This window comes from Ovis aries, chromosome 3, assembly GCF_016772045.2.
Source record: "Ovis aries strain OAR_USU_Benz2616 breed Rambouillet chromosome 3, ARS-UI_Ramb_v3.0, whole genome shotgun sequence".
In the NCBI taxonomy this organism is placed as follows: domain Eukaryota; kingdom Metazoa; phylum Chordata; class Mammalia; order Artiodactyla; family Bovidae; genus Ovis; species Ovis aries.
Genome location: NC_056056.1, coordinates 215,447,522 through 215,472,020, shown reverse-complemented (window position 1 = coordinate 215,472,020; position 24,499 = coordinate 215,447,522). Strand labels below are relative to the sequence as shown.

Genomic DNA, 24,499 nt, shown 5'->3' with positions numbered 1-24,499 from the left:
GGGACTGCCTCCTGGGCCCTGGGAGAAGGGAAGCTGCAAGCCCCATTGGGTTGCCAGGGTTGGGGAGAGAGGAGGGCAGAGGATGCGGTGTTATCCTGCATGCCACAGCCGAATGAATAAGTAAACATTTAAAAAAAGAGCAAACACTCACGTGGGCCCTGAGTGGGCTGGGCTGGGCAGGGCGAGATGGAGAACCCGACAGGTTGCCCACACAGGAGTCAGCTCTCTCACTAACTGCTCCAGGAATTAACTGCGTTTGTGGGGGAAGCAGTGGGGAGCACGGTGGTGGCAGGAAGGAAAAAATCCACGTCTGCTGATTTCACCTTCTGGGTAGGGTCCTTTTCTCTACTTCCCATTTCATTCACATTGGAAGTACCTCTCGGGCACTTGCTTTACACTCACCAGGGTTCCAGGTGGGAGCACAGCAGGGGAAGAAAACAAAATCCCTGCCACGCAGATGGTGGTGATGCTTGGAGAAGGGTATTCATGGGTTCTTACAGCCATCCTGTGAGACAGCTGGCTTTCCTGCTGCTTTGGATGGGTAAGAAAAGGCAGGTTTGCCAGAGTGACCCAATGGGGCAGCTGGGCTAGAACCTGGACTCATCCCCAAAGCTCATGCTTCCACCACGCCTGAAGTCCGAGTCTTCTCAGAAGCAGTTTCCTAAAACTGAGGGCCACAACATTTGTTGAGCTCCTGCTACGTGCCAGCAGGCCCATTATACAAGCCCTTTGATTTAGTGTTTGCAGTCAAAGGGTAGCCAGTGCCCTTGCTCACTATATTATAGATGCACAAGATTGAGGCTCAGAGAGAGAGTAACTTGCTTGAGGTCAGATAGCAGCATGTGACCCAGCCCAGCCCAGGAATCTCTGCCAAGATTCCCAAAGTGCCAATCTCCCCAGTGTTCGTAAGACACAGTAGACACCCATGGACCTTACTGAGTAAGTCTCTCTCCCCATGTGGGGAGGGGCGGGCCCTTTCCTCGCTGAGCACGTGGTGCAGTGTGCCTAGTGTGCGAGGCCTGCACCTGGCCACCAAGGGAAGAGAGGACGGGGCGGAGTCATGGGACTGAGCTGGGTCTGGAGTGGTCTTTGCCCATCTTTGGTGGCTGCCCATACTATTATAGGCCTTCTGAAGTGGTCAGAGAGCTGGGAGCAGCAAGAGCCAGGCCTGGCAGACAGATGGACACAGGCTGACTGTGGGGCCAGGAGATGGCATGGGAAACGTGGGGCCCAGGAGCGTGAGGGGCTGGCCAGAGAGGGAGGTGAGACCAGGCCACAGAGATCCTGCACAGAGGTCAGAAGATTTGCCCTGGCGACAGAAAGCAGGTGACGCAGACTCACCTCCACCCTCAAGGTCATATGCGTCCTTACCCAGAGCAATCCGGGCTAAGACCGGATTGAGCTCCGGGGAAAAGACCCCTCCCACCAGATCCCCAAACTGCTTCAGAGGCTGAGCCCAAGCCAGGGTCAGGAGGACAGGATGCTGGACTGATACATACCTGGGTAATCCAGCAAAGTCCCCATCTCACTCCAGCTATAGGGAATGAGAGCCCAAAGGCCCTGATGCTAACTCTCCAGTGAACACTGAGGCCTCAGTACATGCAGGGAGATATGATCAGTTCACTTGACAGTTGAGGAAACAAACTCAGGGAAGCGAAGGAGTCTTGCCCAAAGCCCCAGACCAGGGCCCAGAGTGGTCCCTTGTCACTGTGACTGGCCCATGCCAGCCTGGTGATGTTCTCCCACTTTGGAAGCTGGGGAAGATGGCACGTTTATTAAATGTCCTAGGCCATCAGAATGCCCAGAGGGGGCATAGGCAGGTGAACTGAACCTCCTCCACAATTGAGTTGGATTGTGAGGGTTCTTGGGGTTTTGTTTTCTTTTTTTTGGCCACACCATGCAGCTTGCGGGATCTTAGTTCCCCAACCAGGGATTGAACCTTGGCCCCTGCAGTGGAAACTCGGAATCCTAACCTCTGGACAGCCAGGGAAGTCTCAGATTGTGAGGGTTTTTAGGGTTCTGATGGAGGCAAGGATCTTTCTGAGAGAGCCCTGGGAACCTCTCGTGTAGGTAGCAGCAGCCAGGAAGCAGCCTGTGGCGGTGTGCCTACCTCGCAGCCTGGCTCAGGCAGCTCAGTTCCACAGTCCCAAGAGGTCAGCTGCAAAGTGCAGGAGCCAGGATTCAAACCCGGTGATGTGGCTCACCGTCCGTGCCTTGACCCCTGCACTGTGCCACCTCTCTGAGTTGACCTGGCAGGCCCACCAGATGCCCAGTCCAGCACCCTCCCCAGAACCACAGCCATCCAGAGCACCCCCAGGAACTCCCAGCTGGCACCCCTTTCCCCCTCAACCCTTCCTCACAACCCTTCCTCCTGCTTCAGTCTCACCCCTACACAGAGCCCAATCTGCTAAAGCAAGGTGGCACCCAGCAGATTCCTCAATAAATCAGTCTTGTCCTCTTAAGCCAGAAACAATTCCACCCCCACAGCCAGTCCTTCTGGCCTCATGACATCTTGGATCCAGCCAGCAACTTGCAAATGAGCCCTGCATCCAGGCTGAGGACTAATGTTCATTCATAGGGAAACTCAGGGTGGTTAATTGGTATTTATGTCCCCAGGTACACACATTGAAGTTGATAGATGGTGCTGTTCCTGTCAGCCAGAGGCAGGGAGAGAGACTGGTTAACACAGTGTGCCAAGGTCCTCACCTCACCCACCCTCCCGGAGGCTGAGTTTCACCTTGGCTACATTTGCTACCCGGGGTGGGCTGGCAGTGGGGGTCACCATTGCACATCCGAATTCCTCCCTCCCCTTAAAAAAACAAAAACAAAACTATCTGCCTCTTCTCTTCCTTTAAAACCATGAAACTGAAATCACCAACTTGAATTAGACCCCAGCTCTGTCTGGGACTACCTCTGTGATCTTGGGCCAGTGACTTAATCTCTCTTTGCCTCAGGTTCTCCAAATTCAAACTCTAAAGCAGATGAGACACACCTTCCAGGGCCAAGTACAAGGTCTGAAATACAGCAGGTGCCCATTTCACCACTGCCCCACGGACACCCTCACCATGTCCCCCAGGCCCCTCGTCTCAATGGGTTCCCACCAAGCTCAACATCCCCCCACTGCCACCCCCAGTAGCCTAAGCCAGAAGACTGGGAGTTATCTGGGACATCGCTCTCCCCCACCCCATAACATTTAATCACTATTTAGCCCGAACAATTGTACCTCGTATGTGGTTGTCCCATCTGTCCATGTCTCTCTACCCACTGCCATGTCTTGGACACCTTCATCTCTCTGGGTTCTCACACCAGCCTCTTAACTAGTCTGCCTACCCTCAGCCTCATTCTGCTCTCCCTCCCCAGGTATAGTCTGCCTTGCAGCCAGAAAGAGTTCCCTCTAGAGTATATCTGATCCGGTCACTCTTTTGTTCAAAATCTTTCCATGGCTCCCCTTGCCCTTGAGACAAAGTATAGTCTTGGTTACAGATAGGATTTAGAGAATCCTTTGCAGCTGCCTCCCCCAACCTCTTCCACCTCACCTCCTGCTGGGGCTCCCTTGTACCCTGTCCCAGGCCCTGGGCTCGTCGTGCCGTGCCTGAGTCCAGGTGGAGGACTCCAGGTGATCTGTGCACATGTCCTCCTGTCTCTCCCTTCCACATCTGCCCTGACTTGCTCTTCAGGGCTTGGCTTGGGCATCAGCTCCTCCCGGAAATCTTCTCTGCCTCTCCAAGCTGAGTAGGACCCTCCTCTGGGCTCCCACAGTCCCCCATGCTTCTGTCTTGCTTTCCTGCAGGAGAACTCTGTGCTGAGTAGGTGTTCAGACTTGAATGCTGCAGGATCATCCCTAAGAGGTTGGTACAAACGGGAGGGTGAGAAGGTTACATAATTCAAATCTCCTTTCAAATAAGAGGAGCTCCCTCCTGACCCCCAGGCTGGCCCAAGACCTCGTAGGAGGCTCAGGTCAGGCGGATTCTCCTGGGCCCTAGGGGCAGTGGCTGGGGCTCATTCAGCCTCTGGACAGCCCGATTGCCTGCCTGTGGTCCTCCAGGACTCAACTCTCTCCACCAAAGTACTACAATTATCTGCTCTTCCACACATTTCATTAGCCTCCTGAAGCAGACCCAGGAGCCTCAGGGGCTGAGCCTAAGCCCAGCATTAGGCCATCAATCTTCCTGCCAAATCCATGGCAAAAATAATCTCCCAGCTCCAGGCCAGGCCCTTGGTGGTAGCTTTCCTGGCCCAGGGCTCACAGAGCAGCCTCTGGGTTGGATCCTTGCTGCCGGCCTGGCACCTCCAACCCAGCCTCTACACAGCAACTGTGGGCCCCTCCCTTCCTGAAAACCTCAGGGGCATCACTGCCTGCCTGAGAGGATGGAGTTCCTGCCCCCCCAGCTGACCTAGGAGGCACACATGACCTCACTGCACCCACCCTCCCTGCCTCCCCAGACCCTACCCTACCCTATCCAACCCTGCTTCAGCTACACAAATCCACGTACTGCTCCCACCTGTACCTGCCCTGGCCTTTGCTCTGCCTGGCAAGCCCGTCCCACCTTTTCCCAGGAAAAATGCCTATTAAATGTCATCTCCTCTGGGTATCCTGCTTGGACTGGCCAAGGAAGGGAGGCCTTTCCTCCTCTGGGCCCTGTGAGCTCTTCTGTCATGGCCCCATGACGCAGTGCTATCCTTTCTTCTTTTGGTTTTTGGTTCTCCAGCTAGACTAAGCACTCCCGCAAGGCAGGGGCCAGGCCAGATTCACGTCATCTCTGACTTCCGCTCGAGGGCTAGATTAAGGCAAGCACTCAAATGTTTGAGGGATAAAGAAGGAAGAAAGGGTCACGCTTTGCCTTCCCTGGCACCTCTGTCCTCATGTATCATATGTCAGCCATGCGCCTACTCTGGGCCAGGCTGTATGGCCCTCCATTAGTCGGGGTGTCTGGGCTTCTTTATCTAGCTCCATGGGCCAGGGAGACCCACTCAGAAGCAGGAGTCAGAAGCAGGTGGCCTCGGGGTCCAGCCAGGGCCCCTCTGCCAGGCCACTATGCAGGGCTTCTGCTGACGGACCCCTCCCCCAGGCCTGGCTCTGTCACTCCCTGGCTGGGCGCTTGTCTCCTGCCCATTCTCTTTGCAGTCGGTCACCTGTCCGTGCCCACAGAGGTGACTGTGGAGGAGCACCAGCCCACCTGGGTGGCTGGACCGAGCATGGCAGAGGCCACCCTGAGAGATTTTATTCTGCACTCTGACTTTGCAGGCTCTCACCATTGTCGTGTGTAGCAACCTTGTCAGATGCTCTTAGATATTTTTCCAACACTTCCTGGGCTGCCCAGAGAGCCACTCCTCTCGCCCAGTTAGGATCCTGGCTCTTCCTCAATTTTGCCATTTGGCTATGATCAAGTACCTCATCTCGAGCCTCAGTTTTCACTTCTGCAAATGGAGGTTATATCCCTTGCCTGTTGGTGCGAGGCACGGATGAGGCAGGGGAAGTGTGAGTGATGGCTGTGGGAGACAGAGGCCACCCTGGGGGCTGCAGAAGTGGCAGCATCACAGCCCCTGCCCTCCAGGAAACTTTCCCACTGCTGCAGCCTGCGTCAGTTGGGGACATCTTGGCAGAGACCAGGGAGAAAGAGCCTGGGACCAGGTGTCAGCCCTGGTGCTGGGCCCTGGCAGCACTGGCTCCCCAGCTGGCTCTCAGCCTCCGCCTGAGAAGGCTGACTGCCACTCTGATCTCTGGGTCTGTGGCAGGTGGCAGGCAGTGAGGAGGTCTCAGCAGCTGCCCAGTGTCAAGGAGGGCCTTTCCAGGGTGCCCAGCAGCTGGGGTATGTGTGCCGGGGAAACAGAGAATCGGAAGGTCTCAGCCAGAAGCTAATAAACAATATTGGCTTACAGTGAAGGAGGAAGTGGGCAGCTCCACAACCATTGAGACTGATCTATTGGTTAATTAGGAGGTTTCCACAGCCACAGACTATGCCTGCTGTGTGTAGGGCCAGGTAGGGAGGGGGCCACGGGGTAATCAGGGCTGCTGGAAGGCCAGCTGGGGTCTGAGTGCAGCTCAATGTCTCCCCTGAGCCAGGAGCCTTAAATGGCTGAGGAATAATGCAAGAGGTTGGGGTCAGGCAATGGACCTAGGACTTGATGCCTGAGGCATGCCCATCAGGACCTGCTGTCCTGAATATCTAAACAGAATTCTGCTATAGCAGGGGCTGGGTGCCCTCTGCGGTTTCCAGGGCAGCCAGATGAGTATGGGGAGCTATAGGTTTGGGGAAGAGAGCTGATGCAGAATCAGGAAGAACCAAGAAAAACACTGGAAACCATGGGATCTGAGAACAGAGGTCCCAGAGGTGGAGAAGTCGGTTCTTCTAAGCAGAAAAAGGTAAACAGAAGTAGGTTTGAATCCAGACTCTCCCAAACACTAGTTGTGTGGCAAATCGCTAAACCCCTCTGATTCCTGATGTCTACATTTTTAAAGAGGAACAAATGATATCTACCTTGCAAAACTGTAATTCGATTGAAGAATGTAATACCACAGTAGCTGTTCCCCTCTCCAGGGAATCTTCCCAGCCAAGGAAACGAACCCAGGTCTTCCACATTGCAGGATTCTTTACCAGCTGAGCCATCAGGGAAGCCCCATGGGATACATATGAAGTGCTTAATATTTGCTATATTTATTTTGTATCTGTTAGTATTAAGTTACTCTGACTTCCCTGGTGGCTCAGATGGTAAAGAAATTGCCTGCAATGCAGGAGACCCAGCTTCCATCCCTGGGTTGGGAAGATCCCCTGGAGAAGGGAAGGGCAATCCACTCCAGTATTCTTGTCTGGGAAATCCCAAAGGCAGAGAGGCCTGACGGACTACAGTCCTTGGGGTCGCAAAGAACGGACACGACTGAGCGACCAAGACTACCACTACGCTATTAAGTTACTCAGGACAGCGCTTCGAAGGGAGAAGGAGCTTGGTAGAGGAAGCAGGGCTTCCAAGATGCTAACAGAGTTGGCAGAATGGGCAGAGGGATTACCCTCCTTCCTGCCAGATTTGCTATGGACACAGTCTGGGGGATTCCTGGCCTGGGGGCCTGCGCTTGGCTGCCTGGAATCATTTTCACCGTCCACGGGTGTCCACTCCGCGGACTGAGTATCCACTGCTCCTCAGAGGGCTCCTGGCTTTGGCCCCATCCTCTAGTACTGTCCGGCCCTGGAGGAAGAGGAAGGAGAGACAGACGGATAGTCGGCAGAGCGGAGGCACACAAAGTTTATTCTGGTCCTTTGACAGGTAGGGCCCTGCACGCCTCTCCACCACCTGCGGGCTCCGGCCCTCGCTCCCCGCCCCAGTCGCCGCCCGCCGGCAGCCTCCCGCGAGGCCGGGCGTTCCCGGAGCAGCCGTCGGGGTCCGGGGACCCCGGGCGGACGCGACGGAGGGCGCGGCGGGCACCACCCGCAGGGCAGCGGGCGCGGGGGCGGCGGCTGCCGCAGGGCCACAGGCGGCGGAGGCGCGCGCGGAAGTGGCGGGAGGCGAGCGCGTAGACGAGCGGGTTGAGGCAGGAGTTGGCGTAGGCGAGGCAGTGCGAGGCCAGGCGGCAGGCGTAGGTGGCCGGGCTGAAGGCGAAGCGGCCGTACCAGAAGCAGAGGATGAGCGCGTGGTGCGGGCCCCAGCAGAGGGCGTAGAGCGCCGCCACCGCCAGCATGACGCGCCCCGCGCGGCCCGTGGCTCTGCGCCGGGCCTCGGCCGCCGCCGCGCCCGCGGGGCCCACGGCGGCCCACAGGAAGCGCAGCGTGCGCCCGTAGGCCAGGCTCACCACGGCCACGGGCAGCAGGTAGCCGGCGGCGAAGGTGGCCACGTCGAGGGCGCGGCGGCGCGCGTCCTCCCAGGCGGGCACGCAGAGCTCAAGCGCGCCGTAGCGCACTGTGCCGTAGTAGCTGAGGTAGGGCGCCGAGAAGAGCGCCGCCAGCAGCCAGACCAGGCCCACGGCGGCGCGGGCGTTGCGCGGCGTGCGCAGGGCCCGCGAGCGCAGCGGGTGCCGCACGGCCAGGTACCTGCGGGCGGGCGCGGAGTCAGACCCGCGGCGGGCGGGTGGCCTGGATATCGCCCGGGTCTGAACCGCCACCGCGGTGACCGCGCGCCGGGCCTCGCTCGCAAGGTTGTGGGGATGAAGGGAGTTAGCGTGCAAAGCGCTTGGAGTAGCGCCCGGCACCTAGCGAGGCTCGGTCGGAGCTGAGCGAGAAGTGACCAACCGGCCCAAGGTCATCAACGAGTCAACTAGAGAGTGAGCCTGGGCTTGACCCCAAGTTTCAACCCCTGAGAGCCGGTCTGACCACAACTCGGGCCAGATGTGGGCGGTAATAAAATAGCTGATGAATTTCATTCGTGTGTTCCTTTTGCCATTCATTTCACGCTTTCAGAGCACGGACTAAGTGCCAGGCCCTGAGCTGACACTTGGAACACAAAGATGTTCTCTGGATTCGCCCAGTGAAGATGGGGTGAGGGCAGGATGACCCCCTCAAGTATGCCCTGCAGGTGCCCCGAGACTGGGTGGTGGGGGCCAGACAGCTGTTCTTTTTCTCCCTCCCCCTCCCTTTTTGGTCCCCCATTCCCTCCTTCCCCTCCTCCAGACCGGGCCGCGTTCCCAGCCCAGCGCACCTGTCCACTGAGACAGCCGCCAGGGTGAAGCTGCTGGCGTACATGGTGAGGTAGATGAGCAGGTGCACAGCCTTACAAACCAGGGCCCCGAAGAGCCAGTCGTCCAGCGTGTAGATGGCGGCCTGGAAAGGCACGCAGCACAGGATGAAGCAGAGGTCAGCTGCCGCCAGGTTGAGGATGAATAGATCCGTCGTGCTGCCCGGCTCCTGCCAGGCACTCGGGCCAGGCTGCAGCAGCACTGCCAGCACCAGCCCGTTGCCCACAGTGCCCAGCAGGAAGATGAGGGCAAAGACCACGGGCACTGCCACAGCCCCCATACTCCCCGGGCTGTCTAGCGAAATGTTCTGGATATCAGCCATCTTCCCAACAGATGGGCACCTAAGGAAGAAAAGCTGGAGTCCTCAGCTCTGGTCACTCAATTCAGGGGTCTAGTTCCCCCACCATAGGCCTGGCCAAGTCTCCTGGGGTGGAAGCTTGTGGGGGATAGGGGTGCTGGGCAGACAGAGACAAAAGTTATCCCTGAGACCCACTGTGCAAGCTCCTGGCAATCTCATTGGTGTCTAAGGTGGGTTTCTCAGTTTCCTAGGAAACATCCCAAGGCCTGAAGGACTGATTAGGTAGTTGATAGACACCTTCAACCAATGATGCAGGTAAAGACACAAGCAAAGTGAGTGCGGGGAGGGGCAGTTCCAACCTCAGGATCTGGTGTATTTTCCTCACTTTTCAATGGGGATCTGAAATACAGGGAAGACTTTTGGATATTAGTCAAATTCAACCAAACATGGGTGACACCCCTGAGTCACTGGATAGTCCAGCTTAGTGAGAGCACCACATGGCACAGCTGGGAGCACCATATAGGTCTCTGCCTCCTTCGCAGATGAGAAAACTGAGGCTCAGAGAGGGGACTTGGGAAGCTAATATCACACTCTGAGTGGTAGATCTGAGGTTGTTGCCACCCTGGTACTGACTCCCAGGCTGGAGCACTCATCTGAGAGCTGTTATAGGCGGTGCCCCTGACAACCTGCATGTGTGAGTGCGTGTGTGTTACATCTATGTAAGCCGTGATCACCTGACCCGTCACACCCCGTGGCCCACATCGGCTGCTACCTGTGGGTCTCTGTGCGTGCTTGGACCTCTGGGGTGGCTGGATGAATGAAGGGTAAGGGGGCCAAGCAGGGAGGAGGAAAGAAAGGTGGTATCTTTGAGACCCCCCCATCCCAGCATGCAGGAACACCCCCTCCCCCCGCTCCCCTCCCCACCGGCAAGCCCAGATGGGCGACACAGACCTCAACCCTGGGCACTGGGCTCCTGCTCTCCCTGGGTGAACTGACCAGGCTGAAGCTGCCTCCTGGCTCAGTGGCTGCCTCTTGGTGCCTACCTGCAGGTACAGCTCTGCCTCCCACTGCTCCCTCTTCTCCTTTAAGGCCTCTCCTCTCCCTCCAAAGAAGTAGCCGCCGCCTCCTCAGCCCCTGATTTTCCCCGGGTGGCATGCTCTTCTGCCTGGCTCTCCTCTCCTCCGCCTCTCTGCGTTGCTTCTGCCTTTCTGCAGCGAGTAACCCATTGATCTCGCTCTCTGAGATTCTCGCTTTGTGGTTAACCCCTCTGTGCCCAAGGCCCAGTCCATTCCTGGCCCTCTCACCTCCTATGGTCCTGCCTGCTCACTCCACTCCACATCCTCTCTGCTCCCTGCTCCAAGAAGGGCTCCAACCCAAGTTCAGAAAGGACTTCTAGTCTTTTTTTTTTTTTTTTGCCACATGGCCTGTGGGATCTTAGTTCCCCAATCAGGGATCAAACCAGAGCCGTCTGCATTGGAAGTGCAGAGTCTTGACCACTGAACGGTCGAGGAAGTCCCAGGACTTCTAGTCTTGAATGGAGTGTCCAGCACTAGGAAACCAGATTAAAAAGTCTCTTTTTTCTGCAGACTAGGATTCCTCCTGGCCTGAGAATTTCAAGACCCATCAGGTTCCCTAAGCTGATTCCAGGGCTTCAGCCTGCTTGAAGCCTGGAGGGTCTATGTGCATGTCTGGAGTCTGACTTTTAGTCTTAGGGCAGTGGGAAACTACAGAAGATTCTAGGGCAGAGATGTGACCTGCTCATTTATTTTGTAATTAGCTTATTATGGCCTGGGGTTAAAAGAATGGCTAGAAGGGGGAGTGATTTAATGAGAGACCCATTAAGAGCCTCTCCTCCAGGCAAACAGGTTACCAGTCTTGGTGAATGACGGGTGATTCAGTCATGGGGTTCTGGTCTGGACCTCCTCTTGGAAGGACCACATGGCCACATCTTCCAGAGGGTTAGAGGCCAGTGGAACAAGATGCATTGGATTTAACAACAAGGCGGTTGTTGGTACTAGACAAGTGTAGTGGGGGCAGAAGGCAGTCTGCAGTGAATGGGGAGGAGAGGTGGTAGGGGTTGTGTGGTCTTTCTAGAAGCTGGGAGGGTGGGGTGAATGTCAAGAAATCTGTGCAACGGGAAAGAAAACAGTCTGAGAGGATGCTGACGAAGCCAGGACTTGCAACCAAAGTCTGAGGAGCTGGGAAGAGACTCTTCAGAACTGGCTTCCCGAGGCCCTGGGATGCTCACCAGTGCTCAGGCTCCTCTAAAGCCTGATGCCACCCATCCCAGATGTGGAATATCCCCGAACTTTTAGAAGCAGAAACTCATTGAATTGAAGATATTAGGGATCATCCCTAGATTCTGCAAAGCCGAATTCAGAACTATCAAAACTGCATTAAGGAGTCAGAATTGTAGAATCTTGTGATCTCTGAAGAGCAGAACTGTAGGATCTAGACTTAGAGTGGTGGGATTTGAGAACCTGGGGGTCCACAACCGTCTTGTATGGAAGGAATGCACTGTGAGATGCCCAGAAGCCTGGCTTCACAAATGTGGCAGGCCTGACCCCTGAAAGTCCCTGACACACTGCCCTCCCTCCCTTTGGGAACCCCAAGCCAGCTATGCCCAGTCTGGGCTCTGGATGGGTTGGAGCAGTTTTAGGGCAAAGAGCTCCCAGGAGCAGCAGTGCTGAGCTGTGATATGACAGCAGAGGAGAGGAAGATGGTGGCAACCAGAGGGGGACCACCTATGAGGCAGGCAGGACAGGCACCTCGCCACGGCCTGAGCCCCAGCAGGCCCCGGGCACCCACACCTCCCCTTGTTCCAACTGCTGCTTCTGGCGGCTGTGGCCCTGAACCAATGCAGAGGGCAGATGGTGCACCCTGAGAGCAGTCCCTGGAGATCTGGGGCCTGCAAGACATGGAACTGCGACTTTGTAGCTGGCCCTCAGCCCCATAGCCTGTCTTGGCCTCTGGCAATGACCCAGGGTATGTGCTGAGCCCAAGCATATGTGCGAGAGGTGCCCCGTGCCTGCTGGCATGTCCTCTGACCCCTCGGGACAGTTGCAGAAGACCTGCGCCAGTACAGGTCACATGCTGAGCCATGAGCTGGCTGAAAACTTGGCGCCCTACTGCGACGAGCTGGCCCACAGTGTCACGGTGCTGGGCTGTCCCCAGGCACACAATGTCAGCAGCTGGTGGTGCTGGGAAACTGTAGGAGGAAGAAGCATGCACTCTGTGCCACTGGTGGGTGGACCTCACCTACGGCTGTCTTGTCTTGGCATCACTGACTGTGACCCGTCATCCTGTGGCTGCTCATGGCCATGCCATGACCTGCCAGCCTGAGCAGACCACACACATCAAGCTGCTGACCTGGCCAGGGGCTGGGCACCAGGCGGTGGGTACTTGCTGCTGAAGTACACCTGGTGCTAGATGCCCTACCCCGTGTGTGTGCCCCTGACGTGGCCACAGCAGCCCCCTTCCCTGAGGCTGTATCCTCCAGTACCCCAAACTCCTGGACCCCTAGCTTCAAGCTGCCCAGGATCACAGGCTAGGATTCTCAGAATCCCAGCGTTAAGACCCTGCTGGCTGGGGCCAGAGCTCACCAGGCTGTCCCTCTCTAGACATCCAGGCTGAAGGGAGGGCTGGGGGTGTGGGGCACCAGAGCCATGGTCCCCACCTTTCATGAAAAAGGGCCTTTTCATCCTCCCTGCCCCCTCGCCAGCAGACTATCAGCTCCCAAGGCCACACCATGCTGAGGCTGGTGACTCAGACCCATCCTTTACCCTACCAGGAGCCCATAAGGCTGAGGGGGAGGGCTACGGACAGAGAAGGGCTGCGACTGTGGGAAGGGACTGTCACCTCCAGCAGGGGAGCAGTGAGCTGTTGTCGGGGGGCAAGGGAGAATGGGGTCTTGCTGTGGGGCTGCAAAAACATCCTGTCCAAGGCCTGAAGTCTAGAGGGGGCTGGAAAGTAGCAGCCAGAACCCGAGCTCACTGTGCCCCGTGGCGGTTCCTCTGACCAGGCCAGTGAGCCCTGGGAATATGGAGATGGAAGGGCCCCAGATACCAATGTAACAGCCAGTCTTGGTATAGCAGGGAAGACCGTGGCACACATGGGGGAAGGGGCTGCCTAAGGCCACAAGAACGGAACGGAACGTCGCTCAGTCGTGTCCGACTCTTTGCGACCCCATGGACTGTAGCCTACCAGGCTCCTCTGTCCATGGGATTTTCCAGGCAATAGTACTGGAGTGGATTGCCATTTCCATCTCCAGTGGATCTTCCCAACCCAGGGATCGAACCCAGGTCCCCCGCATTGTAGACAGACACTTTACCGTCTGAGCCACCACAAGGCAGGGATAAAGTGGGGATAGAATATAGGGTTCCAGACTCTCGGGGCCTCTCCAATAGTGACAGACATTCTTTCATCTGGGGCACAGTCTTCTGCTTCTCCCAAACATGGGCTTGGGTGTCCAGCCCCTTCTTATCTGGGCAGCTGTAGGCCATCCTTGGGGTGGGGAGCAGAGGACGAGGGGTTCACCAGGGCTAGACTCTGGAGGCTGCAGAATAGGGGGGCGGGTGGCATGGGAAGGGGCCTGTAGGGCTGGTGCTCAGCTTCTCTCTACATCAGGAAAGCATCCAACTGAGCCAAACGGTGGCCCCGGCCTCTGTCATCCCACCTGCCTGGGTCCCCTCTTAATTTGGGAGAGGTGGTTAACTCTGAGAGCTCAAAGCCCTCAAAGCCCCATCTCCTGCCTGATCCTTTGACCAGCTGCAGGACTGGGGCTGCTCTGAGAGAATAAAGCAGACTAACACGTCACAGCTGATTTCCACACTGTTGCATTAACCTCACACCCACAAGCACAGGCCTCATCCCAGCCTGGCGCCAAGACTGACAGAGCTCAGAGCCTCTGGCCTGGGCTGATCAAAGGCCCTCCTTTTCACTGTGTTGGGAGGGGGACCTCGGCTCTGGTTGTCACTACCCAGAACTCAAGGCAGTGCCCCGTGCAGTCGCCCCACCTCCACGAAGGCCTCCACACAGTGGTCAATGTCCTCCTCGCTGTGCACTGCTGAGATCTGGACTCGGATCCGGGCCTTGCCCTTGGGGACCACAGGGTAGCTGAACCCAATGACAAAGATGCCTGTGAGGGTAGAGAGGGTCAAGCTGGGGCTCACCAGAGCCAGGCAGGTTCTGGGGGCATGACAGATAGCTCCTACTTTTCTGGGGGCTACAGAGGGCAAGGGAGCTGCCAAAGGTCTCTCAAAACTGGGACTGCCTCACAGCCGAGGGTTTTCAAGCTTGGACAGACATCTGATCTAAGAAGGGTAGTAGGGCTGGGGGAAGAGGGGATATTCACAGTCTAAGGGTTCCCTCCTTTTCTTTTAGGACCCACAGCCACATCTCAAGCCCCGTCTCCTTACCTCTCTTAAGCATGTCATCCGCTATGTTTAAGGCCAGCCGAGCGTCACCCAGCATCACAGGGCAGATGGGGTGATTGGCTCCTGAGATGGTGAAGCCAGCAGCCTCCATCTGACTGCGGAATCTGTGGGCATGAGCTGGGTGTCACTGGGAGTTGGGGGACTGTGGAGCAATCACACCCACTCCTGATGGACATGGATGTGACCCAAGGCTTGTGGCCAAGTCTGCAGGAGGAACCAACAAAGACAGAGATGGCAGATGGGGAAAGAGGCAGAGGAACAGGAAGACTAATTAGGAAGGCAGAAAGACAGGACTGTACAAGAAGGGGGAATGCAGGATCATTTGCAAAGAAATGCACCGGGGAGACTTCCCTGGGAGTCCAGTGATTAATACTCCATACTTCCAATGCAGGGGGCGTGGGTTCGATCCTTGGTTGGGGAACTAAGATCCCACAGGCAGTAGGGCCAAAAAATAAAAAAAATAAAAATACATAAAATGCACCAAGAAATGGAAGGAAAAGACAGATAGAGAGAAGAGGGCAGGGGCAAGCAGGTAGCCCCTGGTTAAGAGAGCCAAGTCCCAGTGCAACCCACTGGGGACACGGAGGTGGGCAGAGGCAGGACGCAAAGGCAGGGAGTTATGGGCTTGTGCAGCCACACAGAGCAGGCCCTCACCAGCTCCCTCGCCCCAGCGGGCCCCACCCTGCCCAGGACCGCACCGCAGGGTCTTGGCTGCCATAGACTGGACGATGGCGTTGCTCTCCATGAGCAGGTCCAGGGCTTTGGAGGCACAGCCAACAGCAGCAGGTGGCAGGCTGTTGGAGAAGAGGTAGGGCCGGGCACGTTGCCGTAGCAGGGACACCAGGGCCCCAGGCCCGGTCGTGTAGCCCCCTGTGAACAAGGGTGAGAAAAGGAGCCAGAGCTTACCCCATGGCCCTCCTGAGAGGACCGTCCATGCTGTCTTCTCCCCTGCAGCCCCAGGTCTCCCCTTCCCACCTCCCCCAAGACCCCTCCAGGGCTGTGCGTGCAGATAAAGGGAGCCCAGGGACCCAAGCCTGCAGACACCTGATGCTCCGCCCAGGGCCTTCCCCAGTGTGGAGTTGATGATGGTGACTTGGTCCATCACGCCCAGCAGCTCATCTGTGCCCCTGCAAGGGAAGCTGCCACTACCACCATGGCCACCTGAGCACCCAGGCTCATGGGTTGGGCGTGGGGGCTGGCCTGGTGGTTTCCCACCCACCCTGACGAGTCCAACCCAAGGCCTCAGGGGCCATGTGCTCCCACCGTCCTGTGGGCCCCAGGAAGCCAGTGGCGTGGCTTTCGTCCACAAAGACCAAGGCACCGTATTGAGAGGCAAGGTGGCAGATCTTCTGCAGGGGTGCAATGTCACCGTCCATGGAAAAGGCCCCATCAGTGGCCACCAGGCGCAGCCGATGCTTCTGCAGGCAAGATACGGAAGGCAGTGGCTGGTATCACGATTTGGACCAAGTCACTTCCTTTCTGTGCTGCTTGGCGCTCTAAAGGCTCACTCTGCCTAGTGCCCAGAACAGAGGGGAGCACACATGTACCCTCGTGCTGAGGCTGGCACATCCTCTCCCTCCTCTGGGCCTCTCTGGGCCTTCCCCATCTCTTCCAGGGCAGTCTGGAGACATGCTTAGCCACTGGGCAGTGAGAATGCTCCCAGTCTCCTCTCCAGAGGGCTGGGTGGGGTGGGGTCAGTTCTGTCCATAAGCTTATCCCACTCTGATGCTGGGCAGGGGCCTGCCACACATAAGGTGCTTCCTGGAATTCAAAACAGCTTTGTGCCATGGGATAAAGTTTTGGGTCTGAGATTGTTGATGTTGTTTAGTTGCTAAGTCATGTTGGGTCTGAGGATCTGGGTTCAGATCTTGGCTGTTTCGAACTTTCAGGCTATTTGCCTGTGAGTGAGGAGACGGCTTCTGCAAGCCTCTTTCCCTTCACCAGGGTAGGGGGCAGTTTGCGGGGGAGGCTGAGGTTAAGACCAGTCCTTGGCCCTGGAAGTGTAAGGCCCTGCTGCACCTGGGCCTCCTGCAGCTTGGCCTCCAGATCAGCCATATCCAGGTGGCGGTAGCGGTATTTGTGGGCCTTGCACAGACGGATGCCATCAATGATAGAGGCATGGTTCAGCTCATCTGACAGGACTGCGTCCTCGGAGGTCAGCAGGGCCTGGTGGAAGGCAATCAGAAGTAGGGCCATCACCCAACCACCATGGGGTTCTCCTTCCCTCATGACTCCCCCTGAATCAATATTTCACTGCCAACCAGGGCATTCTTCTGGGCAGGGAGGCAAGGAGCCCTCTGCCTCTCTCTTGATCCCCAGGCGTTCCAGGACTGGGCTGAATCAGGGGCCCTGCTCTAGCAAAAGCAGGTGAGAACATGTTTGGTGAATGCCCAGCCCCTAACACCCTCAGCCTTCCAGCTGATGTAGGTTACCTCCCAAACACCCTGGAAGCTAGCCTCCTAGTAAGCCCCAGGAGTCCTCCTGGAGACCTGCTAGCCCAACCTTGACCTCCAAAGAAATGGCCACTGGAGCCTCTCTACATGGCCCTGGCATCCTGCCAAGTTCTCTGGACTGCACACTCCCAAGCCCTGCTCAGCCTGGTGGGCCTCACCAACTCCCACCCATGGCGTCGCATACCTCAAAGAGGCCAGCGTTGGCATCAAAACAGCTGGGATAGAGGATGGCATCCTCCCTTTGGTGGAAGCGGGCTATCTTTGCTTCTAGATCTTTGTGGATGCTCTGAAGTAAAGGAACGAAATACATATTAATGCCTTTGGGGCCACATGGGACAAGTCCTGGGGACAGAGGCTTAGAGGGCCACAAACAGATCCTCCCCCTTCTTTTTGCACCCCTCTGTTCTGGGCACAAGGGTTCACCTGGAGCTAACACAGGAATCTGAAGCATTAGGGGTCCACTGGGTGCCCCTCTTCCTCATTGGGTTTTCATTTTACAGTGGGGGTCTGATGGTAGAATTATGATGCTAATGGCAGAGGAAGATATTTTCTCTATCAAACTGAGTACCCTTTTCTTCTATTTTTTCTTTATTTTCCTTTCATTCTTTTTTTTTTTTGCCACACCACACAGCATGCAGGATCTTAGTTCCCTGACCAGGGATCAAAGATCAAATCTGCGCCCCCTGCAGTGGAAGCACAGAGTCTTAAGCACTGGATCATGACAGAAATCCCTAAGTGCCTTTTTCTGTTGTTTAATGGCAAAAAGGAGGATTATGTAAGTATGCTAGGTTCATTTGGGCCTCCAATTGTTAGATTTGGAAGCTGTCCAGCCTAACCTGCCCTGGTTGGAAGTCAAAAGTTCCGTTCATTTCCCCTTCACCTTTCTGAGAGAACAAGTAATGATAATCACAAGGACTCAGAAGCACTGACTCTTGAGCGAGGCCATATGGGTTCAAGTTCCACCACAACAGGCTGCGTGCTCTGGGCAAGACAATTAACTTCTCGGGGCCTCAGTGTCCTCATCTCTACAACAGGGGCAAGAATAGCACTTAGAACTTGGGATTATTATCTGCATTAAGGAGTAATTTGCAATGTTCTTAAAATAGCACATGATACATAGTCAGCACTGTAAGTTTCATGTATAAAGGGTTCATTTTGTAACATTTACAAAATAAAATTATTAAGCAACATTTATTGAGCACCGCTGTGTGCCAGGCCTTGTTCTAAGCATTTTTACATGTATTGGGTTGGCCAGAAAGTTCATTCAGGGTTTTCCATAAGAAGTTATGGAAAAACTTGAACACACTTTTTTGCCAACCCACTATTAACTCTTTAATTTGGGATAATCTTATTATTATTTCCACTTTACCAATGAAGGCACTGATGCTCATACCAGTTAAGACACTTGCCCATGGTAACAGAACCAATATATGGTGGTACTAGAAACCAAACTCAGGCAGAATAGCTCCAGAAACCTTTATCTCAATCCCTGCCTTCTATTCTTCCTTTCTTGAAGAGAAACAGGTAAGAAGCTCTGTTCTGTGGGTGGGGAAATGGATGCTCTGAGAGGTTAAATTTCTTGCCCAAGGCTTCACAGCAAAACAGAAGCTTGAACCCAGTTTTTCCAGTGAACAGCCCTTAGGCTAAGCATGGGCCCAGAGTTCTGGGATGAGCTGAATTGCCTAAACCAGCCCTTCTGACTGCAGAAGCAGACATCTGAGGTCAGTGCCCAACACTGGGGACCACCCCGTCCTCCCCCGCCCCAGCCTGGGCCATACCCTCGGTGTACCTGGGTGCCACAGATGAAACGGACAGAGCTAAGGCCGGCTCCAAACTCCTTTAGGGTCTGCAGACCTGCCTGGATGACCTCCGGGTGGCTGCTCAGGCCCAGGTAGTTGTTGGCACAGAAGTTAATAATTCCTGAGATGGAGTATACGGGATGGACACAGGAGCTCAGGACAATCAGGGCCTGTAAAGGTGCCAGACCCTGGGGACTCAAGAGAGGAAATGAACCTGGAATCGCCCTTGAAGAGGCAACAACCACACAGTACGATCTGTTCCGGGGCAGAGGCCAGGTTGGGGTGGGGGGAGCCCCTAGAAGGCACCGAATTCAACAGCTATAGGAGAGGGAGGGGCAGAAATGGACTCCCAGAGCAGCACTTTGGAGAATGAGAAGGTTTGGATCACATTGACCCACAGCCCTTCCTCTCTGGCTTCTCCTACCTCTGAAGACAACCAGTAACCCCTAATCTGGCCCTTGGCTCTTTCTGGGTAAAAGAAGAGGGCATCACAGAGCCCTGCTATGGTCTCCAAACTCCACACAGTTGACTTTGCTGCCTGGTCAGAACTGTATGCCCAGCAGGGTGGCCTCTCTGAGACCTTGACCCTTGCATTTTAAAGCCCAAGGTGGACACAGCTGACCCAGGGAGGAAACTAAGGCTCCAAGAGGGCAAGGTTTACTCAGTTTGGGAGAGGCAAAACAGGATGGGAACCTGGGTCTCCTAATTTCCCACTGTTTGATCTGCTCCAAGGTTCCCTGGAGGAGGATAGAGACCTCTGTTTTACAAATAAGCACAACAGCACCAAATATTCCAGGCCTATTTCCTGGGCAGAAGACAGGTTTGGAGGCCTGTTGGTAACCAGCACCCCCCTGGGTCCTGGCACAGACAAGATGAGCAGTGACCACAGATAAGACAGAAACCAGGGCGGCCTGGTGGGCCAGTTCACAGTACGACTTGTGGGGCAGCCCTCAAGCCCCTTGCTCAAACAGTGATTTTGGCCAGAAAGTTGGTCTCTATGGACAGTTACATGACCTTCCAGCTCCAATATACCAGAAGAACTACACTAAAAGCCTAGCTCTTCCTGCAGCTAGCTGGGGGTTTATAGGCAAGACACTTCAAATCTATGAGCATCAGCGTCTCTTCGTTTGTAAATGGGACCAGTCATGCCCATGTTTTGAGATTTGCAGGAGTGCAGGCGCAGCAATTAGCAGAAATCTGAACAAAGCAGCAGCTCCTATGCGGGATTTCTTGCTGCTGCCTCCCCATCACCCTTTCTTGAATCCGTATGGTGGGAGCCAACTGGCTGTCTCTCTTTCTTCCTTACGTTCTCACAGGCTGGATCTCGGATCGAGTCCTGGCCTCTAAATAAAAATGGTGCTGAAAGGGCAAATTACCTTCTTTCTGGAGGAACGGATCTAATCAGGTTAGAATTAACTGTGGGAAAAGGCAAGCCGGCCTGACATATGGGAAGCGGTCCAGCAGCGGCTACGTGTGCCTGTGCTCCGGCCCGCTCACTGCCTCCAGGACCTCCACTTCAGCGAAACCCTCAGGACACCCCGAACACCCGGCCAGGTCTGGCGATTCCCAGGAGGGGGTTGTTACCTCCCGGGGCGCCTTCCACGTGGATATGCGGCCCCTGACAGGACGTGATGACTCGCTCGCTCTTCCAGGTGCCAGCTCCGCGGATGCTTTCCAGTTCCTCCTCCAGAATGCCACGCAGCTGAGCCAGCGCTGACTGCGCCCGGCTGCCGCGGGGGGCCCGGGACAGCGTAGCATGTAAGACGCGGCCAGCCCACATTTTGCCCACCTCGCCGTAGCTAGACTGCAAGCTCAGGTCCTTGCGCACCGAGGCCGCGGCGTGATCACGTGCGGGGGCTGGGCCCCGGCAGCCAATCGGAGCGAGAAGGGCTCTGCTCTAGGGCAGGGGAGGCGGACCTAGGAATAGGAGGGCGGGACCTGGCGGGATCAGCAGAGGACGAAAGTGGAATGACTTGTAAGTTGAGACTGGAGCTGTCCGTGTTGGGGGAGAGGAAGCGACGGGGATTGGAAAGCACATCAGGGCCAGACCCGCCAGACCCCCACCCCATTCCCATGCCGTGCCTACACACATCTCCCGGAAGGTAGGGACGCCCTCTGGACGCGGGCGCCTAGAAGCAGGCTGAGGCACGTTCCATATGCTCCGGCCCTAAGGTCTCCTGGGTTCTGTCTTGCTCTTGGAACTCGCCCCAGCGCTTAGGTGCAAAAGCCCCCAGGTTTCGCCCACCATATTGCTCCGCATTCTCCTTCAGTTTTTAGAAGTATGGAAAAAAACACACCGCTCAGATTTTTTCCTTTTTTTTTAAAATTTTATTTTAAAGTTTGAAAATTACAAAGACAGCAAATTCTTCCAGGCACAAATAACACTTATTTTAAAATAAAAAGGGGCGAGGGGGGTGGGGAGACCGCAAGCGCGCCTATTTAAAAAAAAAAAAAGGAAAGACTGTACAGGGTTTTTTTCTCCCAGCTCCCGGGTATGAAACGTTAAGTACTACCCCTAGATATGTATATATACATACATACATACACACCCACATATACACACACACACACCCCACACACACACACCAGACCTAGCTCTGTAAAACTACTTAGCAATTCAAAGTCGACTGCAGTATGTCTTACTGTCCACTCCACTCCCCGCCCTCCCCTCCTCCCCCCGTCTACTACTACATATAAAAAAAGTAAAGAGGTCTGGAGGTTTTTAAGTGGTGGGTGGTAGGGCTGAAGCCCCACTGGACTGCCAAGCAAAGCCACCTCTTATACAAGAACCAAAAATCAGGGGGGAAAGGAAAAATGTCCTCCTAGGAAACAATACAATTGTGTGGAAAAACTCAAGTTTCAACAGGGGCACACTGAGGCACTTGGCTGACTGACTCCTCACCCTTCCCCTAAAGTTTCCACTCCCATTTAACAGGAGACTTTCTGAATCCACAGAAACCCCCACAGTGGCTAGTTTCTAGCTGACTGAAAGAAGCTACAGTCTCTAGGACCAGCTGTCACTTTAACCCTCCCTCCCATTCCCTAGGACAATAGAGAGGCTACAGGGACAGACTAACAGAAGTGAGAAGGAAACTGGGTTTGACGTCCCACTCTCACCACGGGAAGGTGGCATACAGCCAAGAGAGGGCTTCCCCCCACCCCCATCTACCTCCTTTGCCGTCCAGCTGCTGCCATCCCTCTCTCCTCCCCACCAAGGTTCTGAAACTCTCACAAGGAGTGCTCAACTTAAAGCTTGATGGTCTCTGAGAAACTCCTACAAATCTTACAGTTCCTGGGCTCCCTTGTCACCTAGCCCCAACAAACTACCTTCCTTCCCCCAACCCGCCCCCACCCCCACCCCCACCGCCACGCGACTTTTACCTTCAGAGTGAACCAACCACCCAACTAAAGAAAACACACAAACCCACCCAAATTCCCAAACCCACAAGCAGATTAGTAACAAATAAAACAAAATATAAGTACATTCTCATCATTACAGAGATATTTGTTGTTGCTGTCCTTGCATGGTTGGTTAAGGAAAAATGAATTATTCCCTAATTTCTGAGGAATACAAATTCTGTCTCTTTACAAAGTCAGAAGGGAAAGGGGCAAAGGATGGCAGATGAGACCAAGAGAGAAGGAGAGAAAGTATTTACAGAAAATAGGCAGGAGTGTCCACAAGAAAAGCCTCATTGTCACTTCTTCTTGCCGGTCCTCTTGGCACTGGACTTGGCTTTGGGCTTCACTGGTTTGGTCTTCTTAGGCTTGGATGCCTTGACTGGCTTGGCTTTGACAGTCTTAGGTTTTTTGGTTTTCTTGGGCGTGGCAGCAGGCTTCTTCTTGGCCTTCTTGACTGGGGTGGCTTTGGGCTTCTTGCTTGGGGTTTTGGAGGCAGCCTTCTTGGGCTTGGCTGCCTTCTTTGGCGTGGCCACCTTCTTGACTTCCTTCTTCGTCTTCTTGAAGGCCACGGACCTTTTGGGCTCGTCGCTCTTGGCCAGGCGGAAAGACCCCGAGGCACCCACCCCTTTGGTCTGCTTGAGGACTCCAGTGGTGACCAAGCGCTTGATGGACAACTTGATCTGGGAGTCCGCATTCTCACCCACCTTGTAGTGGCTCTTGATGTACTTCTGGATGGACTGGCGCGAGGAACCAGCGCGGTTCTTCTCCGCTTGGATGGCAGCCACGATCATGTCTGAATACTTGGGGTGGTCTGTGGACTTCTTGGAGGCCTTGGCCCGCTTGGGCTTGGCCGCAGGGGTGGACGTGGAGTTCTCGGTCATGGTGGCCTGCCTGGTCCTGCTGTTGAAGAAGGGACCTTCCAAAGGGCCAGCCCTCGTCGGAAGCCAAGGAAAGCCTGATTCGGGATCTGCTCTAGAGCCTCTGGCTCCCAGGCCAGTCCAGAGGCCGGCTCTCGGGGGCCCGGCTCGGGTCGCGGGGAGGGCTCACTGGGCCGTGTCTGCGTGGCCCAGCCCCGCCGGTCTGTCGGTCGGTCTCGGCGCCCGGCTCTGCCTCCGCCTCCTCCTCTTCTGCCTCCCTTTTCCCAGCTCCGCGTCTGGCGCTCGGGCGGCGCATCCGGGTATTTAGCGGCGGCGGGCGGACCGCGGTGAGGACAGGGCTGCTGGCTGCCTGCTCCCGGCCCAGAATGGCGCCGCGCCGCCGCCATCTGTGTTTCTTCCGCCGAGCAAATCCGACCTTTCCTCCCAGCCCGGGCCTTCCTGCTCCCCGCCGCCGCGCCGGGCCGCTGCCTGGCTCTCTGAGCTCCTCCGCCAGGCGTCCAGCTGCCTCGGCCGCCGCCCCCCGCGCCCGCCACGCGCCCCAAACAGCGCTGAGGACCGCTGGCGCGCCGGCACATTTCCCCTTTGCGGGGGGCTGGCTCTGCGGGGCCTGGGAGTCCCGCTGCTTGAAAACCCCCGTAGGAAAGCTCCCCCCTGGGGCTACCGGAGACCCCACTCCCGGCCCGCGGCGGGACCCCCCAGCCCAGCAGAGGAGCCCGAAAGCGGCCCCAACTAACACACGCGGCCCCGAGACGGGCGACTCCCAGCCGGGCCGAGCTGGGACAGGGGGGAGGGGTCGCTCCCCCGGGGTCCGGTCACCTCTCGGGGGTCATCCTGCCACTGGGCCCCCCGCACCTCTACCATCTCTCAGTCCATGGGATCCCTAAGTAAACTTTCCCTGGAAGAGTTGGAAGGGCACTTTCAAACTTTGTCCCTTCCCCCTCCTCTGTGATCGCTCCCCCAGCGCGCCCCCGACATCTGCATCAAGGATCTCTCCTGAGGTCGAACCCCGAATGCTGCATGGGTCCCTGAGGGAATGAAGAGGGGTCTCCCAGGTCTCCTTCTCTCCTCAAAGCGCCCCCCCCCCCCATCCTCCATGTATCCTAACTGGTAATTCATATATAGTTCTTCCTCAGCCTAGGAGTTTTGGGATGTCAGAGACAGAGCTTGCTGCCCCCACTCCTAGGACCCAGCCTGGGGGTCTAGTCCCCCTCCCAGAGCTCCCTGAAGACAATGAGCGGGGAAGTCCACAATGAAGGCATTGCTCAGAAGGCTCTAATTCAAAGACTGTCTTGGGGACCCCTGGGATGAGGAGAAGCCCTGAGAGCTTTGGGAGTTTGGGAAAACGGGGCTCTGGCGGGGAGGTCGAGGAGAGGGTCATATTGTTTGAGTCCTGAGTGATCTTCAGAAAGTGCGAGTTGTTCAGGGAGCCCTGGCCGGGACCACCTCCATTTTGCTGGGAAGATGCGATGTCTTTGTTAAAATGTATGTATCTTTTCCCTTGCTGCTTAGCAGGTACAGATAAGGAAAACAAGGGGCACCACCGTCTGTGGGGAGCCTCGGAGGCTCAGAGGGCCT

The 24,499-nt window shown here is 56.0% G+C and overlaps 3 protein-coding genes across 5 annotated transcripts; all 3 read right to left on the bottom strand.

Moving 5' to 3' along the window:
* Positions 1 to 7,205: 7,205 nt before the first annotated feature.
* On the bottom strand, positions 7,206 to 9,089 carry GALR3 (galanin receptor 3). Its single transcript, XM_015093987.4, has 2 exons — positions 8,626 to 9,089; positions 7,206 to 8,021 (listed from the first exon to the last, which is right to left on the bottom strand). Exons 1-2 carry the CDS (start codon positions 8,982 to 8,984, stop codon positions 7,241 to 7,243), a joined length of 1,140 nt encoding a protein of 379 aa, XP_014949473.2. The 5' UTR covers positions 8,985 to 9,089; the 3' UTR covers positions 7,206 to 7,240.
* A 4,690-nt stretch (positions 9,090 to 13,779) lies between these two features.
* Positions 13,780 to 20,497, bottom strand: GCAT (glycine C-acetyltransferase). Of its 3 annotated transcripts, none has more exons than XM_027968091.3 (9): positions 20,232 to 20,497; positions 18,638 to 18,835; positions 17,033 to 17,134; positions 16,415 to 16,561; positions 15,659 to 15,813; positions 15,440 to 15,522; positions 15,094 to 15,265; positions 14,378 to 14,499; positions 13,780 to 14,097 (listed from the first exon to the last, which is right to left on the bottom strand). In XM_027968091.3, exons 1-9 carry the CDS (start codon positions 20,403 to 20,405, stop codon positions 13,946 to 13,948), a joined length of 1,305 nt encoding a protein of 434 aa, XP_027823892.1. In that variant the 5' UTR covers positions 20,406 to 20,497; the 3' UTR covers positions 13,780 to 13,945. The 3 variants fall into 3 exon arrangements, with proteins under 3 accessions (XP_027823892.1, XP_042103649.1, XP_004007030.2); XM_042247715.2 differs by having other exon boundaries at positions 18,638 to 18,817; XM_004006981.6 differs by having other exon boundaries at positions 18,638 to 18,768.
* A 455-nt stretch (positions 20,498 to 20,952) lies between these two features.
* Positions 20,953 to 23,246, bottom strand: LOC101102223 (histone H1.0). Its single transcript, XM_004006980.4, has one exon. It carries the CDS (start codon positions 22,925 to 22,927, stop codon positions 22,343 to 22,345), a length of 585 nt encoding a protein of 194 aa, XP_004007029.1. The 5' UTR covers positions 22,928 to 23,246; the 3' UTR covers positions 20,953 to 22,342.
* Between the last annotated feature and the right edge of the window lie 1,253 nt (positions 23,247 to 24,499).